General features: G+C 39.0%; 1 protein-coding gene across 3 annotated transcripts in view; it reads left to right on the top strand.

Moving 5' to 3' along the window:
- Positions 1-18,738, top strand: part of frem1a (Fras1 related extracellular matrix 1a) — a 39,389-nt gene that overhangs the window by 1,996 nt on the left and 18,655 nt on the right. Inside the window, exons 2-13 of one of the 3 annotated variants that reach the window (XM_041780222.1) lie at positions 505-538; positions 642-678; positions 1,385-1,579; positions 10,211-10,661; positions 12,381-12,475; positions 12,567-12,877; positions 13,378-13,574; positions 13,692-14,015; positions 14,101-14,209; positions 15,779-15,910; positions 16,181-16,525; positions 16,606-16,748. In XM_041780222.1, the coding sequence (XP_041636156.1) occupies positions 10,419-10,661; positions 12,381-12,475; positions 12,567-12,877; positions 13,378-13,574; positions 13,692-14,015; positions 14,101-14,209; positions 15,779-15,910; positions 16,181-16,525; positions 16,606-16,748 (1,899 nt within the window). In that variant the 5' untranslated portion in view covers positions 505-538; positions 642-678; positions 1,385-1,579; positions 10,211-10,418. Of the gene's footprint in view, positions 1-504; positions 679-1,384; positions 1,580-10,210; positions 10,662-12,380; positions 12,476-12,566; positions 12,878-13,377; positions 13,575-13,691; positions 14,016-14,100; positions 14,210-15,778; positions 15,911-16,180; positions 16,526-16,605; positions 16,749-18,738 lie in introns of all 3 variants that reach the window. The other 2 variants (XM_041780221.1, XM_041780223.1) reach the window with 2 other exon arrangements.

The raw sequence follows: 18,738 nt of genomic DNA, 5'->3' as shown, positions 1-18,738 counted from the left end.
AGTGGCAAAAATGGGTGGAAAGTGACCAAAAAATGACTGAATGGTGTCAAAAATGGTCCCAAAGTGGCAAAAACATGGCAAAAAAATGAGTAAAAAGTGACTAGACTGGGGAAAAATCAGAATAAAAGGTGGGAAAAATGGGCAAAAAGTGGCATTTAATTGCAAAAAGCATCTTGAATAGGCAAGAAGTGGCAAAATGGGCTACAAGTGGCAACACTGGGAGAAAAAGAGGCATAAAAGGGCAGAAAGTGGCAAAAATGGGTGAGAAGTGACCAAAAAAATGAGTTAGCGGTGGCAAAAATGGTTCCAAAGTGGCGAAAAATGAGTGAACAGTGACTTAAATAGGCATAAAGCATCAAAGAGTGGCAAAATGGGAAATAAGTGGCATTTAACTGCACAAGGCAGCTTAAATGGGCATTGAAGATCACTGCTTTAGTCACTTTTGATTTAATAATGTCACTAATTACTAATAAAAAATAAATCAAAATACACTTTTCATTGCAGGCTTCCCAAGGGGCCCTCCCTACTCTGGGCCCAGGTAATCAGAACCCTTTTTCCCCCCTGTGCTACGCCCATGTTGTGGATACTGTCATATTCTCAGCTGAGCTTGTGAATATATCATGAAATCTTGTCTTCCACAGGAGCTTATACTGTTGTTTCAGTCTCAGGTAGCTTGTGGTAAGTCTACCCTGGATACCTCTGACAATCTGGCTAATTATCAAATCTGCTATGGGGAAAATTAATGGGAATTTTTCCTCCAGAACAACACTGTTGAACTCTGTGGAGAGAGGGAATTACAGTGGGTTGTGGGATATGTAGTTCCTTAACTACTAGATAAAATGATGTACACAGACTTAAACATTTTCCCCTTTTCTTTGTTTTCCAATCCAATTTTTGCTCTACAACAGATGTGTTACAGTTGTAAATCGTGTGCAGCTGGTTGGCTTACATCAGGATTAAAAAGACTGATATAAGGATGCTCTGAAATGCTGACAGAGGACAGTGATGGAGATATTTACTTCTAAATTTAGCAAAGCATAGCAAATTTTGAAAAAAGAACTTGAGCAGGACTAGATTTATGTCTGTTGAGACCTTTGTTGGACTTGAAAATGGGATATGAGTTAAAGAAATCCTGTAAAGATTTAAATTGATTTTGAATCACTCTCCTCCTTTATGTTGCTTGTCTGCTCCACATCTTAAAAATGTTTGCACCCTTTTTAAGTACTTTGAGTCTATTTTCTGTCCTTTGGTGTTTCCTCACATTAGCGCTGTGTTCAGGCTTTTATCTTCCTCTCTTTTCTGTCCAATAATGACAAAGCTGTTCCTTAAACCACCAGCACTTTGGACCAGACTTTGATCTCACAGCCCGGTGTTTGTCTTTTAGGTTTTTCCACTCCGATTACTGATCCTACAGTACGAGGAAGAGCCCGTCCCTCCTCCTCCTCCTCTCTACTCATCTCTCCCTCGCCTGTGGGAGGAGTTTGTCACTGAGGAGTTACTGAGATTGTTGCAGTTTAAAGCAGAGGAAAGGAGACAGGTACGGAGGAAGAAGAAGGAGCGCCAGATGTTATCAGATCAGGTAAGGACATGTTGAAATGTATGTGCAGATCTTTGCTGGGGAGATTTTCTGTTCAGGAACATGATAACATGTATACTCTGTGGTGTTTTCTTTAGTTTTCTTCTTACTTTATAAGTACATTTTGTTGTCTAAATTTGCGCTTTTGTCTGTATGCCATACCTAAGTGTACTTCTCTTTTCTCCCTTTGAAAATAAGCACATGTATTCCCCAGATATCCATCATTTACTATTTGATTGACTGAAAACTTGACTAAGTTTTATTTAAATGTAAAACCTCTGTGCAAAGACCTTTATTTAGGAGGCTCCAGTACAAAAACCCACGTTCATTTGTTTCTCACATGCTCAGCTCTGAATTCTTAGATTTTGGGAGATTGTGGAGGCAGTTTGATAGTTCTGTTGCACATTCTGGATTGCAAAGAGGGTTATCCGTTCATGTTTTTGGGTTCTTCCTCTTCTTCTTGGTCTTTCTGTGAAAATTGCCGGCTGCTTTGGACCCTGTCATTATTAAGATTAGAAGAAGAAGCCGCTGCTGTGAATGAATGGTAACAGACATTCCCAGCTGCGGAGTGAAGCCACTTGTTATGTGACACATCACATTCCCTCACAGCTGTGTGTCTGTTTTGTGTTCATCACTGTGTTTGTGGTTTCGGATGGAAAACAAGAGGAAAGTCTGCGCTGGTTTTTAGGGTCTACTTCTTGTAAGCATGGAATTATGGGATGCTGTGTGACCTTGATTATTATTTCATGCTCATACTTTGTTATTTTTCCAAGTGGGAGTGTAAGTAAACAGACAGATACACGTTTCCTTTTTCTCCCAGCTGGTAAATGTTAAAATAATCTAGTTTCAAAGCTTCACTGCTTCTAGAAAACACTGGTCAGATCTGGCTTGTTGTTTGCCATACTTAAATTTATTTGTTGCGGCCTGTCATGGCTAGTATGAAGTTGTCTTTTACATGTTATATTCCCTATAGGTCAGGATGCAGCATGCCTGCTATGCTCCACAAGCCTGTTTTACTTTCTGAGTCACATAAATCAGCTTATATGGTCACCTCATACCATGGATGGATCATTCTGTTTGGAATCACTATGGTTAAAAAGCTAATAATCCAGCCAACAAATTCACATGGGGCATAAATCAAGATGTCAACCAAAACAGTCAACTTTGATGCTTTAAAAGCTTGTTGATAACCCAATGGGCAAGACCATGTATAATTTTTCTGTCAGTCAACAGATGGCCAGGTTTAAAACTTAACTAAATCTCAAGGCCACTTTTCCAGCTGAAAATGTACATATATGGATATTTCCCAGTGTTGTTGAAACAATCCAGGCCCAGATCTTGACATTTGAGTACAAAGTATTTAAATTCTTCATTTTGTGTTAGAAATATCCATAGTTGAAACACAGCCATACAACTAAATTCTCTATGAATTGACCTTGAGGCAGGTGACACATGTGATCTTTTGTTACTAAATAAATCAATCCATTTGTGTATTTTGACGAAACAATGTCCCAGCCCTTTCTGGGTGTAAGCATTCTTTAAAAATTAAAGGCTTTGATTGGGAAAGACGAGTTCTTTCGAGATTTAAAAGCTTAAAATATGAAAACTGTACTCCTAAATGGTAGTTGGGAGCCCAAATCCAATTGGCTAGGAGTATAACATTTCATAACATAAAATAAACAAAGTTATTGACGTATATGAGTGTCTGTTTGGACTCTTTCCATTAACCTTGACAATCAACCCCACCATGTGACCAGAGATGTCATAAACTGGCAGCACATACCTTATGTGTGTATTTTAACTAATGAGCTTTATCTTAACTAGGGATGCAGATGCAATGGTATTAACAATGGTATCAGTCGTGTTTACAAACATTTAAAGGCTAAATAATGTGGATTGAACAGATAACGGTCTTCAGTGTTTAGCTTTGGTGTCCAGTCAATTTTTTGTTGGGATCTGGTATATCTAGTAAAGCTGCACAATTTGGTAATAATGTTCGATTATGATCATACTAGAAAATATTGCGTAGTGATTAGGATCCAAACCATAAATGCTATCATGAGTCTTAATTGATGGGTTATCAAGAAAAATGCAGAGGATAATGATAGTTTAGGAGTGTGTATTTCACTATTTCTCATGCCAAAAAAATACAACACCTGAAACAGTGAACAGTGGTGCTTTAAAAAAACCCTTGAGTTAAAAAAAAGTTTTTCCTTTTTGAAAATAATGGTACTTCTACAAAGTGTAACAGTGGCACTTTCCTGAGGTTAAAGTCCTTTCTGTAGGCATTTTGTAAACCTTCCAAGTACTACTGAATACCTTAATAAGTGCAGCCTTTAATGAGGTTATGAAATTGCACAGCTTGACATTATAATTGCCATTAGATTAAGTGTGCAGGACTAACATCTAGCTACTGAATCAAAAACAGCAGTGGTTCCAAACCTTTTGTCCACTGAGCCCCCCCTTTACATGTCTAAGAAGAGCTGTGGCCCCCCATGACCCCCAAGAAAAAAAAGTGGCTTATTGCTGTCAAAAATACACATCAATTTGAATTGTTTTCATCATTTAAAGCCAAACTAAATAGCCCAAAACATGAGTGTGATAACCAAAAGACTTTTGTATGAACCATTCATGTGCTTTATCATGATTTTAGATAGTCTGAATAACCCTGATTTTACCAACCTCAGAGCAGACAGACCCTAGCGGGTCGTGTATTTCTTCTCCCTGAGATTGCAAATAAATGACTTTTGTCTTAAGATAGGGTTGATTTCACAGGAGGATATATCATTGTTTTTTCTCTCAGGTTACCTTGTAGCAGGTCTGCCTAGGGTGGCTATGAATTTACCACAAATAATAAAATCTGCAAAAGCAGCATGGACTGATGTTGGGATGGTAAAGTGGCCGGTAATTGCAGTTGAACTTAAAAACATTTTCTAAGCCTGTCTCAACAAGTAGCAGAACCATGAAAGTAAACTAATTTCAAAGTTTTTAAAAATCTGTGGTACGATGCCTTTGCAGGAGTAGTCCAAACTTCACTGCACTGTTTTCATGGGATAAGCCTTCAAGCATGTATGAATTAGTCGGATTGAGTGTTTTCATACCTCACAGTGCTGATGTTTGGTTTGGGTTAGGATCAGGGAGTGCATGTTGTATGAGCCTGAGCTGATGGGAATGTAAAGCTGCTCTGTCATTAGACACTGAGCAGGCACTGAGCCTCCTCCAGCCTACATGTCAGTAGAGAAAACACTGCTGACCTTAGGGGTTAATTCAAGGTGAGGCTGGTGGTCTGTATCCATAAGAACAGGAAATAAGAAGGCTTCCCAGCATGCATTGTGTTGACTTTATGTTGTATGGCGATTGTAACATGAAGCTGAGTCCAAACAGGAAGAGGATCAGCGGTAGACAGGGACGGGACCCTCAGAGTGCTGCAGGCAGATTAGCATGAGGACCTTTCCCAGCACTCCAGCCTCCTTCTGTAGCTTCCCCACAGAGACTCCCATCAGTCAACGGGGCATCTAAACCTTTAACAGACTGATTACTGGGGCCTTTGTGCTGTCAAACACAGAGTAAACATCAGCAACAGGCGCTCATTCAGTCAGCCACAATGCTGCACACGCTGTTATCTGTTTAAAAGTGATTTACTCTCAGATCTGACACTCGCTGTGGACTTTACTCATTATTCACAGAGCTGCATGGTAAGAAGAATCATGTGCTCTCATGTGGGGAAGATCCTTCTCATAGTTTGCCTCATCTGACCCACTGACTAACTTTAAAACATCAGACAAAAGCATGCTCCAATTTCAAGAGTGCCCTTTTGGACACCTTTATGGTGGATTAACATGAGGAAGTGCCCTCTTTGATGCCATCTAAGCCTGTGGTGTTCAGAGTTTCTTGCCCAAGGCACACTTAAAATTAAGCCATAATGTCAAGGCACACCATATTCATATCCCTGTAAATAGCCAAACAGTATCTTTAGCTGTACAGCTGCAGTGAGTATGTATGTGTAAATTCTCAAGGCACACAATTTAAGAACCTCTGCTCTAAGAGGAGCAACTTTTGACTGAGTGCCCCTTTTGATAGCATCTTAATTAGGGATGCACAGACTCCAGTAATTGGGGATTGGTGCTGATACCAAGCCTAAGTACTTGTACTCATCCTCATAAAACTTTGCAGATATTGTACTTGGTATTATTTTAAAGCATGAAGTTAGCCTCCCATGATATGGGTATGTAGTCTAAGTTGGAACCATGCCTGTAGTTTGTTGATGTTTTAACATAGATGATCATGAATAAAGTAGAGTAGAATGAAAACTGGGGGGTGTTAAATTGTCAAGAGGAGGGACGAGGAACATTTGATGAAAATAAAACTATTTTGAGACAACTTTCAAAATAGTTTGAAGAGCAATGGTATTACTAAGTACTTATATTTGTGCTCGGTGTTGGTGAGAACCTGAATGTTAGCACTTACTCCTTGGTCTGTAAAAGGGTTGTATCCCTAATCTTAATGGATAAAATCTAAAAATGTGCCGTGTTTGACGTTTTCTAAGAGGATAAACTTTGACAAAATGCCTGCCTTTGTGCCCTTCAAATGGGAAAGATCAGAGTCAGAACCCTCTTCGGTGCCTTGACAATTGATTAAACTTAACAAATGCATGCGATGGCACAGGCTAAATAGTGGAGAAAATGCAATACAGTGCCATAAGTTAAGTGGTATCTGGGTAATTTTCACTGGCCCTGTTTCTTTGTCAAATAAATGGTTTAACTGGTTTATCACAGAGGTGTTGTAGGTTCAGTCACATAAAAAACATCGATCTTAACGATGATTACTTGGTATTTAACTTTAATGTATTACAACTTGTGTGTGCTGGTGCCCCCTTTGCTTACAGTAGGTGCTCTGTTCATGATTTTTACCCCTGCCCCTCAAAAATCCTGAGTCCACCACTGCAGTCACTCATTCGATTGTCCATTGCTGCCTGCTGTCTCTCTCTATCTCTGTCTCTCTCTCTGCTAATGGCAGCTTTGGGTTGAAATATAAATGTATGACTGTTTTTCCTCCAAACTTTGATAGTCTTCGTACTAATACTAATACTAATATTGTATTATTACAAGCACATGGTGTCAATAAAGTATCAAAGTTTTTAAATTTTGACAGCATAAGTGAGGTGTATAGCAATCGACAAGTGAGACACCTGACTAAGTGTGTGTCAGAATGTTTTACAGGTGGCCTGGTATTTTTCATAAAAAAAGAACAAAATCAAGGAGCCTCAGCCTGTTTTGAAATGATCTTGTTTTCCCCCTTTCTCAATTTGATAAAGCAGAATGGTATCAGGATTCCATAATTAGTTTGCATCTTAAATCAAACTGAAGCAGATCATAGCATGTGAATTGAGATTGTATTATATTCCCCTGATAATCATCCATGTTGATTCCAGACTGTACAGTATTAATAATACCTTGCCTGAAAATACCAGAGGTTACAAGAGGTCATCCACAGTAAATGTTACAGGTCCTAGTGAAACCACATACCTTTAAAATGAAACCTTTTTGGAAGTATGTAAATTAACAGCCTTTTCCTCAGCAGAACCAGCACTGATTCTGCTGCTATTAAGATGAAATGCCTTATTCAAAAAGTTGAACTTGAATCTTAAAAATGAGAGCTTTCTACAGGCAGCACATTTGCAGATGGGATCTGATATGGCAGAGGGAGAGTATTGTGACAATTTTAAAGCCCGTTTTTGCTCTCAGCTCCTTGAACATGATCTTCCCAGCTTCCTAAACACAAGCATTGTTCCTAGTGACAAGCTGTAACACGTTTACCAATGCAGAGGCTGATTATACGGTTCCTTTTCTGTCCAAGGTGCTTTCTGTGTGAGGTCTGTGATGGGTGTCCAAGACGAGTGTCGAAAGAATGTGGCAGGATGACATCTGAGGCTTGTTTTCAAATACAGAGTTGCTCCAAAACACATCCACAATGGGGGCTTAAAGGCATATAAAGTAGCTTTATCAGCCGTGCAGAGAAAGGAGAAATTAAGAATAAAAACAGGCCATGAGGCATAAGAATAAGAGCAATTTGAAGCACCCTTAGGTTGTAATTTTATGATATGTTTGTCCCATAAAGTTTTTAATTATTAAAGCAACTCCAGCAGAGAGTTAATGTTTTCTATAGTAGTGAGACTGGTGTTTGGGTTGAGTCTATAAAGAGGTCAAAGGTCTTTCAGAAACATCATGCCATTACTAGAGAGAGCGTGTTTAGCCTGAGGGGAAGGCCATTATTTGCTCGTAATGAACATATTTCCTGGCAAACTGTGCACAGGACAGCTCTTAAAGTCTATAAATACAGATGAGGAACACGCCTGAAGCTGACAGAAAACTCTAATTGTTGCTGTTTTCTCCATATAATTAGAAAAACAATGAACTGTACGTTCTGGTTGTAGTCGTAAACCTGCAGTGATTTTTTTATTGCTGCTTGTTCAAGCTTGTGCATGTAGGTGAAGTAATTGTTTGTTTTGGTTTTAGCTGCTCACATCCAGATATTAAACTAATGAATTATGATGCAAGCTGATGATTGAGGTGGTTCCTTAAAAGGAGGAGCCTCATTATGACTTGAAGTTCTTTCAAATGCAGGAATATTATGCAGCATGCAAGTCAGGAGTCATACTGAGAGGCTGGTGATAGGTTTGCAGCTAGCTAGGCTAGCAACTGGCTTGGCTGTACATCTGTGAATACGCCTCCTAGTGTCCAACACAAGGAACCTGACTTCTTTATTACTTGATGGCAACCTGATAGAAACTACCTGTAGCCATGAGAAGAGGATAATTTCATCAATATTTCCCCATTTCATATTTCAGAATATGGGTTTGGAAAATTACAGGGACAAAAACAGGACTAATATTGCATGTTAATAAATAAGCAGAGGCCTTGGCCTTCCAGGAATGTTGCAAGTTTGAGAAATATATCGGCCAAACAAACTAGGTTAAGCTAACTCTGTTAGTCATTCAAATGTTCACTTGCTAACTAACATTTTTTAAACAAAGTATGCCTTCAGTTTTTTCTTGAATGTATGCAAATACCAAGAAAATCAAACAGCACTTATTATTGGATATGAGGATGACTGATAAATCAAACTGTATTTTATATCAAGCTGATCGTTGTATGAATTGCCGTAGTCTGTAAGCCACTAGCAGATTGTTGCCAGGCTAGCACCCTGTCTTATGGTCTCTCCAAAATCCACCAAAAAGTTAACCCTTTTTAACCTACTCATGGCACATTCTAGAATAAAATAAAATAGCATAAAATAAAATAGCATAAAATAAGATATTAAGGAAGGGAGGCAAGTTGGATGTTAAAATAGAGATTCTCCCCTGGGAATGAATGGACTTACAGTTGACTAGTCTCTGTGACCAGATAAAAGTGAAAACGAGGGGTTAGTCTGGTTTTATTGAATTTCCCCTCGGGGATAAATAAAGTTCTTGTATTGTATTGTATTGTTTTGAGCAGCTGTAGCAAGCTCCGATAAACTAGAATAAGTCCGCTGTCAAATTAACTGTCCAGTCAGCAACAATATTAGAAACTAACTGGTAAACATAGTCTGGTATTAGCCAGCTAAAGAGAAAGATATGCTTCAGAAACTAGAGGATTTAAATACAAAACAAAGGAAGAAAAACTTTAATCTAGTGCTGCACATCTAATCCCTTTAGCACTTGTAATGTCAGGCTGTGCAATTACATACCCTCAAAAAGGCTGCAGTTATTTTTATAAGTGGTGCTTGAAATGTTAAAAAAAAATGCCTGCAGAAAATTATGTAAATTTACAGTAGTGCCACTTTTGCACTTTGTAGAAGCACCGTTAATTGGCAGTAAATATAAAGTTATTTTTAAAGCAGTATTGTCAAAACTTCAGGTTTTATACTTTTTATGCTGCTTAAAATTTGTCCTTTGAGTTAAGAAATGCACACTTAAAACTGTTATTTTTATCACAATTTTCCTCAATAACCAAGCAAATGGACTCATGATACCATTTATGGATTTAATTGGAATCACAAATCACACAAATGTAGAGTCATCATTTATATCTGCCAGTTTTGTCAGTAGTCAAATGTCGTGAATGGTTCACTTTAATGTCCTAAAAGATGTTATGTCAATGTTGGGTTTATAATTCAACAGGACATCCCCATAGTGACCACAATGGCCTTGTTTGCATTTTCAATGAAAGTCTATTGAATAGATCCCCTTTTTTGTGGCCATCACAGAGTAAAAAGTCACCAAAGGCAACAATTTGTTTCTTTTGAAAGCAGTTTATATGATAGCATATTAGGATAGTGCCTTATTGAATGCTAATTTTAATTTAATTTTTCTTTTTTTGGCATTTTATGCCTTTATTAACATGTGCAGTGCAGGAAATAATTGGTGGAATAGGAACTGCATGTCATACTTGAACCTGGGCTGCCTGCTAGGAGGACTACAGCCACCGTGCAAAGCTGATCGCCCTGTTTCTCAATGTTGTAATGTTTCTGAATTTTCCATTTTTTGCACTGTATAGCTCCCAAAAAAATAAAAATAAAAATAAGTGCAGCATTTAAACTGACATTATCACAGCAGAGAAGCCAAAACTGAAACTTGTTTTATTTATTTTGCAGCTGCAGCTCAGTCATGTGAACTGATGAAGGCTAACAACTGATGCTACCTTAACTTTATGCTAAAAGACCAAGATGTAGCTCCTTCTCCGAAGAATGAAGACATCGTTTGGAGTAACAGCGCCTCCTGGTGAAGTCTGTCTCTAAAAGTGATCCTGCCTGAGTTTTGAGTCAGTCTTGTTGAAGACTCGTAAGCTTATGACTGATAGCAATGGCTCCAACGGGCAAAACATTCATGAGGACTTTGCTTCCATTCCTTCTGCTGGGAATTACCTGCTCTGTCCATGCTTCTCTCGTGAAAGTCAATAAAGGTTTAAAGGTGAAGCGGGGTCAATCAGCCTACCTCCAGGAGGGCGACCTGCAGTTCTTGATCCCCCGTCAGAAGGATGCATGCAAGGTGGAGGTGGTGTTAAATGAGCCAATAACTCAACGGGTGGGAAACCTCATGCCTCAGGTAAGGAAGACACCCTCCAATTAGCCAGAGGCTACTCTCCATGGATGGCAAAAAACAAACAGTTTAAAAGAGTGCATCATACACCTCCAGCCCTCTTTGACAGCCAACATGAAGGAGGCTTTGTAACGGGTTATTACTGCTGGGTAATGATGACAAAGTGCAGGGTTGGAGGTGTTTTGATTTATTTTTCACTTTATTTTTCTCCTGGCTCTTTGTTATATATTGTAGTTTCATCTACAAGAACATCAAGCTTAATACCCTCTTTGTGCCAGTCAGCTAAAATAAAAAAACAAAAAAAAACAAAAGGGAGGTTTATTTATTTTCCATGCACAGGATTCTGTTAGTATAATTTTCCTGACTGCTTCTCATACTGATGTTATTGTCTACAACAGACCTTAACCTGTTAGCTATTTTAATTACAATAATCGAGTTGTAAACATCCATTAAAATTCCCCCGTTTTTTTTTTTTTTTTTTTTTTTTTTTACACACACACACAGACTAAACCTGGGTGGGTCACCCAGGCATCCTTACTGCCACTCAAATATATTTGCCTTAAATTTTTTTTTAAATGATCACTATCTGTGTGCTCGAGAGAGATATCCACTAGTAAATTCCTCCTGTAAAAGCACTGATTGAGGTTCATTTAAACATTTTTCTGCAGCTCTTTGCGACCTTTGACCTCCTTCCAAACTTGATGGTTGTAATTCTCTACCTCATCAAAGATGAGCATCCATGCATGTAGCCCCTGCTATTATTAAGGAATATTTAGTAAGACATTTCCAAATCCTTCCACCTAAGTGCAGAGTAATTCTTTGGGAAACACTGTTGTTAATAATGTTTTACTTTAATCCAAAGCCTGAACATTTTGATTTTAAAGTCACTGGTTGTTATTTGTAGACCTTTTCTATGTTTACAGCAGACTTTGGAGTTTTAGATCCAAATAAAGTATCCAGCTTGACTTTGGCTTTCTGCACACAAAGGCTTATGCTATGTGACATTAGGCTAAGTATGACCAGGCTTGTTGGATTAGGTTCCTGTTGTCAGTTGCACCGTAGAGAAAAGTGAGGTATTTCACTGAAGAGACAGACCGCCTCTCTACTTCTTCCTTTGTTTTTCATGTAGACAGTCCGCCTCCTCTCTAATGAGTCTATGCTGACAGATGCAGACGTCGCTGAACCTCCAGTATGACTCGTTTTTCATGCTCAAAAGAGGAAAAATAAAGTTAAAGGATTAAACTTGATACTTTTATTTCCACATATGTCGACTCCCAGGAAATTACAGGCTTTCCTTAATACGGTCATCATACCTTGGTCGTATTTTGACATACTACATCAGGTTAAATTGATCTCAGTTTTTCATTTCTGTTATGCAGTTTTCCAAAAAAAGTTTTTTCTGCCGCCCCAGCTTGCATCATGTATGCAGCATGAATTTTATGTCTTCTTGTAGTTCATTTTCAGCACCTCATTCAGACTAAATCGGAATACTTTTAAGCATTCATTTCACAAAAACAAGAACTTAGATTGGAGGGACTATGATTATCTTTCTGCACAATTTTGCTGCTGTTAGTGTTGTCAAGGCTTTCTATGTTTTTTGAGACATGTTGAAGATGACACTTCCAGTTCTTACCTTATGTTTTAAAAGATTGGCGAAAGGTAGTAAAAGGAACCAGGATTAAAACAATTCAATTATATTTTAAGATTTCTCCATTCTATCTTCAGGTGTTTGATTGCCACTATTTAGCTGATGAGATAAAATACATCCATAACGGTAGCCCACTGTTGAAGGAGGACAGCGTAATGCTACAACTGTACAGGTACAGCAACTGAAAATCTCAAACACACTTCTCTTTTTACCCCATTTTGGTGGGATACTTGAATTATTTTGTGGTTGTTTTTTTTTACCAGGTTTACGGAGAGCGAGACGTTCATTGAGGTGTTTTCTCTCCATGTGGACATTATGGAGCCTGAGTGCAGCATCATAAAACTGGGGCCAAAATCCCTGCAGGTTCCTGAGTTTTACGGCCTCTCTGATGCCGTGGATGGCAATGTGGTGTCTTTCAACTATGAGAGGAAGTCCAGTCTGGAGTGTAGCATTCATCTTAGTAACCATGACACTCACCTACCAGCTCATGGCCAGCTGGTTACCGGAGAACCAGAGAAAGCTACAAAGAGAGGAGATGAGCCAGAGAGCTTTATTCCCCTCCGTCAGCAGCTAGGTAAGCCACATGAAACATTTGTTTGCAGTGAATCTTGTATCCCTGAGTGGTGTATGTATATCATTGATTATTTTTTTTATTTATTTGTTAAAGTAAGTGTGAGTGTGAGTCTGCCATCAAATCCAGTCCTTAAGTACTTGCACAAGAGGGATATCGTTTATTTTAAGATCTAGAAAAGGGATTGCAAGGCACACGAGTGGATATAAAGGAAGGCTATGAGTAAAACAATTATTGTACTATACTGTAATGAAGAAGACTGCAACTTTAGAAAGTAAGATGACTAAAAATGACAAAATCAGATTCAAACAAAACTGCATCATCTGCAAAAAGAAAGATGCAAGGGTAATCTTTGTGGAACCTCATTTCCTATTAAGATGACTTGATTCAGAGATTTAAGGGTTCTTTTGAGGTAAATATGAGACCAAATATTGTTTTAAAACATGAGGTACTCTGATAGTTGTCTATGTCATGTAATCCCTCTATGTTTTTTAATTTTTTAGATAATAAAGAGAGAGCGATGTGTAAATCTGAGGACTGCCTGAAAGGTCTAAAGCTGGTGAAGTTCACCAAAATTCCCTGTGATGATTTTCTGATGATGGGGCTGAAGTATCAGCACGTAGACCCTCCATCACCAGACATAGACTACATCGCTATCAGGCTGGACCTCAAGGACACCCGGAGTGGCAGCATATATCAGGTAATTTGGCTTCTTTTTTTATTTCATCTATGTCTCACACTTCAAAGTAAACTAATACCAGCATTCAGAATTAGTCAATAATAACCAGATGTACTGATCATTGTGTTTTTTGTGTAGTCTGAGCAGACCTGGATTCCAGTCCGGATCATCGGTGCAATGCCCAACCAGCCTCCCAAACCGTCCTTCATGTCCATGTTCATCCTGGAAGTAGACCAGTTCATCCTCACGCCGTTCTCAACTGCTACTTTAGACGCTGAAGACGAGGAAACACCCAAACAGCTTCTGGTTTTTAACATCACTAAACCTCCCGTTGACGGATTCATCACCCATCTGTCTGACCACACCCGGCCAATCTCCTCCTTCACATGGCTCGACCTCAACGACATGCTCATCGGGTACCAACCTCCAAACTCCTCACATACACAACGCAGGAATTATGAGGTAGAGACTCAGTTTAAGACTTTAAAGCAGTACTACTTTTTTATTTCCAACAGTTTGTAAAAATCTTAAAAACTGTGTCCTACAGGTGGAAGTTGAGGTTCATGATTTTTTCTTTGAGAGGAGCCAGTCGATGACGGTTCATTTGTCTGTAAGGAATGCGGACACGAATGCACCCAGAGTGTCTTGGAACATGGGTAAGTTACTGTCATCACTTTGCAAATGCTCATACATTAAGCAGATGTATTGAAGCAATTACATTTTTCATGTAATCTCATGTTTATTTGAACAATAAACACTGTTATTGATTTTACTTTAAGCACACAACCAACTTTGCAGTTTCGTTGAGCTTTTAAGATTCTTTAAAAGAAATTTTTTTCCATCAGCCTTTTCTTGAATTCAGCCTCACCCTCTCTCTAGCCTTTTTTAAGCAGCACCAAAAAGCTGAAAGTTTTGATGAAAGTCGGATGCTGAAGTGAGCCATAAAGTGCTACAAGCAGCGTAAAAGTAGTGCTCAGCAGGCCTGCATGATATGAGGAAAATAAAGCTCAAAACTGTGTTAAATTTCAGACAAATAAAGAATTGTGTGTGACATGTGCTAATTAGCTTCTCGGCAGGTACTCTGTACCTATTAGTAAGGCATTATCTCTCTTGAATCCAGCATAAGTCCCAAATAGGGGTGCTGTTATTTTCACAGGCTTTATAATCCACATTTCCTTGCCTCGCCTCTCCTGACTACCAACGTCCCCGTCATACTATTGGCAATAAATAATTTCTCTCCAATACTTGTATTCTGGGATAAATCTAGATTAGTTTTGTTCAATACCATATCTGAGTTACAGCAACAGATTGACTTTAGTTCATACTTACTAAATGCAAGCTTCATGTAAATCAGGGTGTCCAAACTTTTTCCACTGGGGGCCACATACAGGAATATATAAGGATGGTGAGGTCATTTTCATATACCTCACCTTAAAGTAAGTAAAACCAGTCTAACTTAGGTTAAGATATGCTCAGTGATTGGGTGTGCTTAAATGGCTAGTTGATGGCTGACAAGGCAAATGGTCAATAATTTTTAAGGATTTTTGGGAGGGCTATCGGATTTCAGGAGCCCTGGTTGGCTCTGATTATGACTGACTCTGCCCCGGAACACCATTGACGCCATTTGTTGCTGTAATCCATTTGGGGCTAATAAATCAAGATATCTTAATTATTTTGGTTGCTGATATGTTTACTATTCATAATGTGGTCTAAATTTAATCCTGAAAAAAACTGCATTAAAACCTGTTGTCAGGTTTTAATGCAGGTGTCTTGTGCTGAAACTGTGAGGACTAGTACAACTAATCTAGCAGAAGCTTCATGCTCTGTTGAGGTCCACACCCCATGTATATAAACTGTGTTTTTTATTAATTCATCACCTCCTAGGTGACCTTTGTGCATTTTCATGTTGTGATGACAATGAAAATTTGGTTAATCATTAGCCCTAGCTTAGAGCCATTAGTAGACAGAGACACAGAGACCAGTTTTATGATGATGAACACAGATTAACATGTGTCTGTCTATTATTTATCCTTTAATAATTCTTGGAAACTGTATTCATCTTCAGAATTTTGTAATTCCTAAAAAAGCAGCTGTATTAAAGTTTTCCTGACACAGTAGACTGGACTGTTGAGTCTGTTTTAATCTCTGCTGACTTTTGTTTACTTCAAATTTGTGCATGGCTTGTTGTATTCCTGTATAAATCATTTGTTTTTTTTGTCCTTTAGGTCTGAGTCTGTTAGAGGGTCAATCCCGGCCGATACTGTGGGAGCAGCTTCAGATTGTGGACAACGATAACCTTAAAGCTGTTCGTCTTATCACTGTGGACGGTCTGCAGCATGGACGCCTCACTGTCAGAGGTACAGACTCCAAAAAATCCCCAGTAAACATGGAATAAATGGCATCCCCCTTGTTATTCATGGTGATTTGCGAGTTTTTTTGTATTTTAGTTCAAGAAAGGGTAAAATAAAATTAAAAGTAAATTGTAAAACTGCAGATTTGTGAAGAGTGCATCATTGGACCTGTGTAGCATGTAAAGGAAAACTGGTCAGTGATTAATATAAAAAAATGACCAGAGAAAGTAAGAAAAATAATGTGGTATTGTTGCTTATTTACTTTAAATGATTCAGGTGGAAAGGGCTTTATGTTCACCGTCAAAGACATCAAAGACGGCGTTGTCCGCTATCACCATGACGACAGCGACTCAACCAAAGACTTCATCATCTTCCGAATCACTGACGGCCCCCACCAGACCCGACACAAGTTTCCCATCAAGATCCTGCCGAAGGACGACAGCCCGCCGTTCCTGATCACCAACATGCTGCTGGAGGTGTCCGAGGGTCAGACGGCGTTACTGAGAGGCTCCACCCTGCAGGCGTCAGACATGGACTCCAGCGATGACTACATCCTGTTCAACATTACCCGCGCCCCACAGGCCGGAGAGGTCATGAAGATCCCTGGGCCAGGACTCACAGGTTAGAAGAACAGATGTCATGTTTTTATTTTAGAGTCTGTTTCACTGAATCATGAGCTGTTCCTGTTGGTTTTCCTTCAGGTTATCCTATCAGCCACTTCCTGCAGAGAGACCTCTCACAGTCGATGGTTTACTATCGACACCTGGGGAATGAAGTCTTTGATGACTCTTTTGAGGTGGTGCTGTCAGATTTTCATGATCCGCCTAACCTGTCACAACCTCAGGTGGGTAACCATAACACATCTCATAGATAGTTTGATTTAAGAGGTTAACTAAAGAGATCAGGGGTCATCCTCTTAATGCTGTCAGTAGTGGCTTACAAGGTATTTAAATACAAGCAGAACACAGTGAGATCCACTGTCATTAAGCCTTTGTTTATCCATAACAGTTTGAAAACAGCATTTTAACAGTTTCACTTTATAGAGCCATGCTGCATAGCTGAAACATGAAAGAGCATGTAATATAAACACACAATGCCAGCTCTATAAATGCACAGGTGCTGCTTCCCCCTGCTGGTTTTGTCTCTTCCCTGTAACACCTTTGTTATCACCTTAAATGCTGCCACAGAAATGGAAGCACTTCATCTCCAAGTTACCCCGCCATGATGTTTGAAAAGGAGGTGAAACACCACAGAGTGTAAATATGGCACCTTGAACTGGTACTCTGGTTAGGACGAGGACAGGGTTGTCCAAACCTTTTCACTGAGGTTTACAGAAAGAAAAATATCACGATGACGGGGCCATTTTGATATCCCTGACGTTTACTGTAGTTAAGATAGTAAAACCAATCCGAGTAAGGCTAAAATATGCTTACAAATTTAAGAAAAAACTGATAACATCACAGCTTCCCAAGACAAACAACCAATCATCATTGAGAATTAAGACTTGGCCTGTCAGTTTTCGGGCTGGTGGGCCCAGCTACCACTGGCTCTGTGCCTGGTCAGGATGACTCTTTATGCATTCAAGGGAAAGCACTGATGCCTCATCTGCACATTCAGACTACACAAAGCTGCCAAACTTTAGAAGCGTTGGTGCTTTTAGATGATTGAAGCGATATGCATTGAAAATGGGATACTGAGTCATAGCAGACAGGGGAGCAGATAGACGTCATTTGAGCCGCTACTGCTGCCATAATCCTTTTTGTTACTATCTTAGAATTATGAGTTGCGCTACTATTATTATTTTCTTTGTTGAAATTTTTACCACTTATGTCGGTGTCTAAATTTAGTCATTAAAGAATAAAGTCAATGAAATATTCTTGTAAAAATGTTTGTTTACAGAATTAACACAGCAGCACCTCCTAGTAGGGCTGAACAGTATTGGAAAAAATACTTTGCAATACTTTTTTTATCTGCAAAATTTATTGTGCTTTTTTTAATTTAAGAAGGAAACTAAAACAGATAAATAAACCTTTTCATGCATTAATTTAATTTGAATCAACAATTATGCTGCATTTCTTATTTGACTTAAGTCATTTTCAGATTTCAGATATCTCATACCTTTCAGCCCTCTGACTAAGACTCAAACATCCACACAGAAGAGGAAAAGCATTTCTATCAACTTCAGAGTTACATTTAGGCGACCGGACCAGGCTCTTATTATCTATGATTAAAAGAAAGCTCGCTACGTTAAGCTGCTGTAATTGTCAAACACTAGAGGACACACATAATGCTGTAAATAACCATTTGGCACACCTGTGCCTTTAACAGACTTTATTAACAAGCAACAGGACGAGGTGCTGCTGACAGCGGAAATCCACTCACTTAGGATCAGCCTCACGTATTCAAGTGCCTACCTGGAGGGTCATGCATCATCACATGTGGTCTGGATGAACATGTACCGAGTTCTCAGGTGATATCAGGCAGAATTTATGGCAGATTGATGAAGACTCCCGGATATGAGAAAACACAAGATTTAGGTTGACACAAAAGCTTTAGCTTGTTGTGCTTTAGGTTACATGACAAACATCAGACATTCTGCGATGTGCCTATTGCACATGCACACAATGCCACTGCAGTTGAAAAACAATACATCATTTAGCCCTTCTGCCTTGTGTCAAAACTTAGAAGTTCAGCACACATTTCGTGCTGTAATGATGGCCATTTTATTTTATTTTCTGCAGGGCTAGTAAAAATGGACCACAGTCCACATTTTGCCTCTGGGCCATAGTTTGAACATCCTGAGCTAAGAAGTTTATTTCATTTAAGAAACATGC

Source organism: Cheilinus undulatus, linkage group 22, assembly GCF_018320785.1.
Source record: "Cheilinus undulatus linkage group 22, ASM1832078v1, whole genome shotgun sequence".
NCBI lineage: Eukaryota > Metazoa > Chordata > Actinopteri > Labriformes > Labridae > Cheilinus > Cheilinus undulatus.
This window is presented reverse-complemented; position numbering and strand designations above follow the sequence as displayed.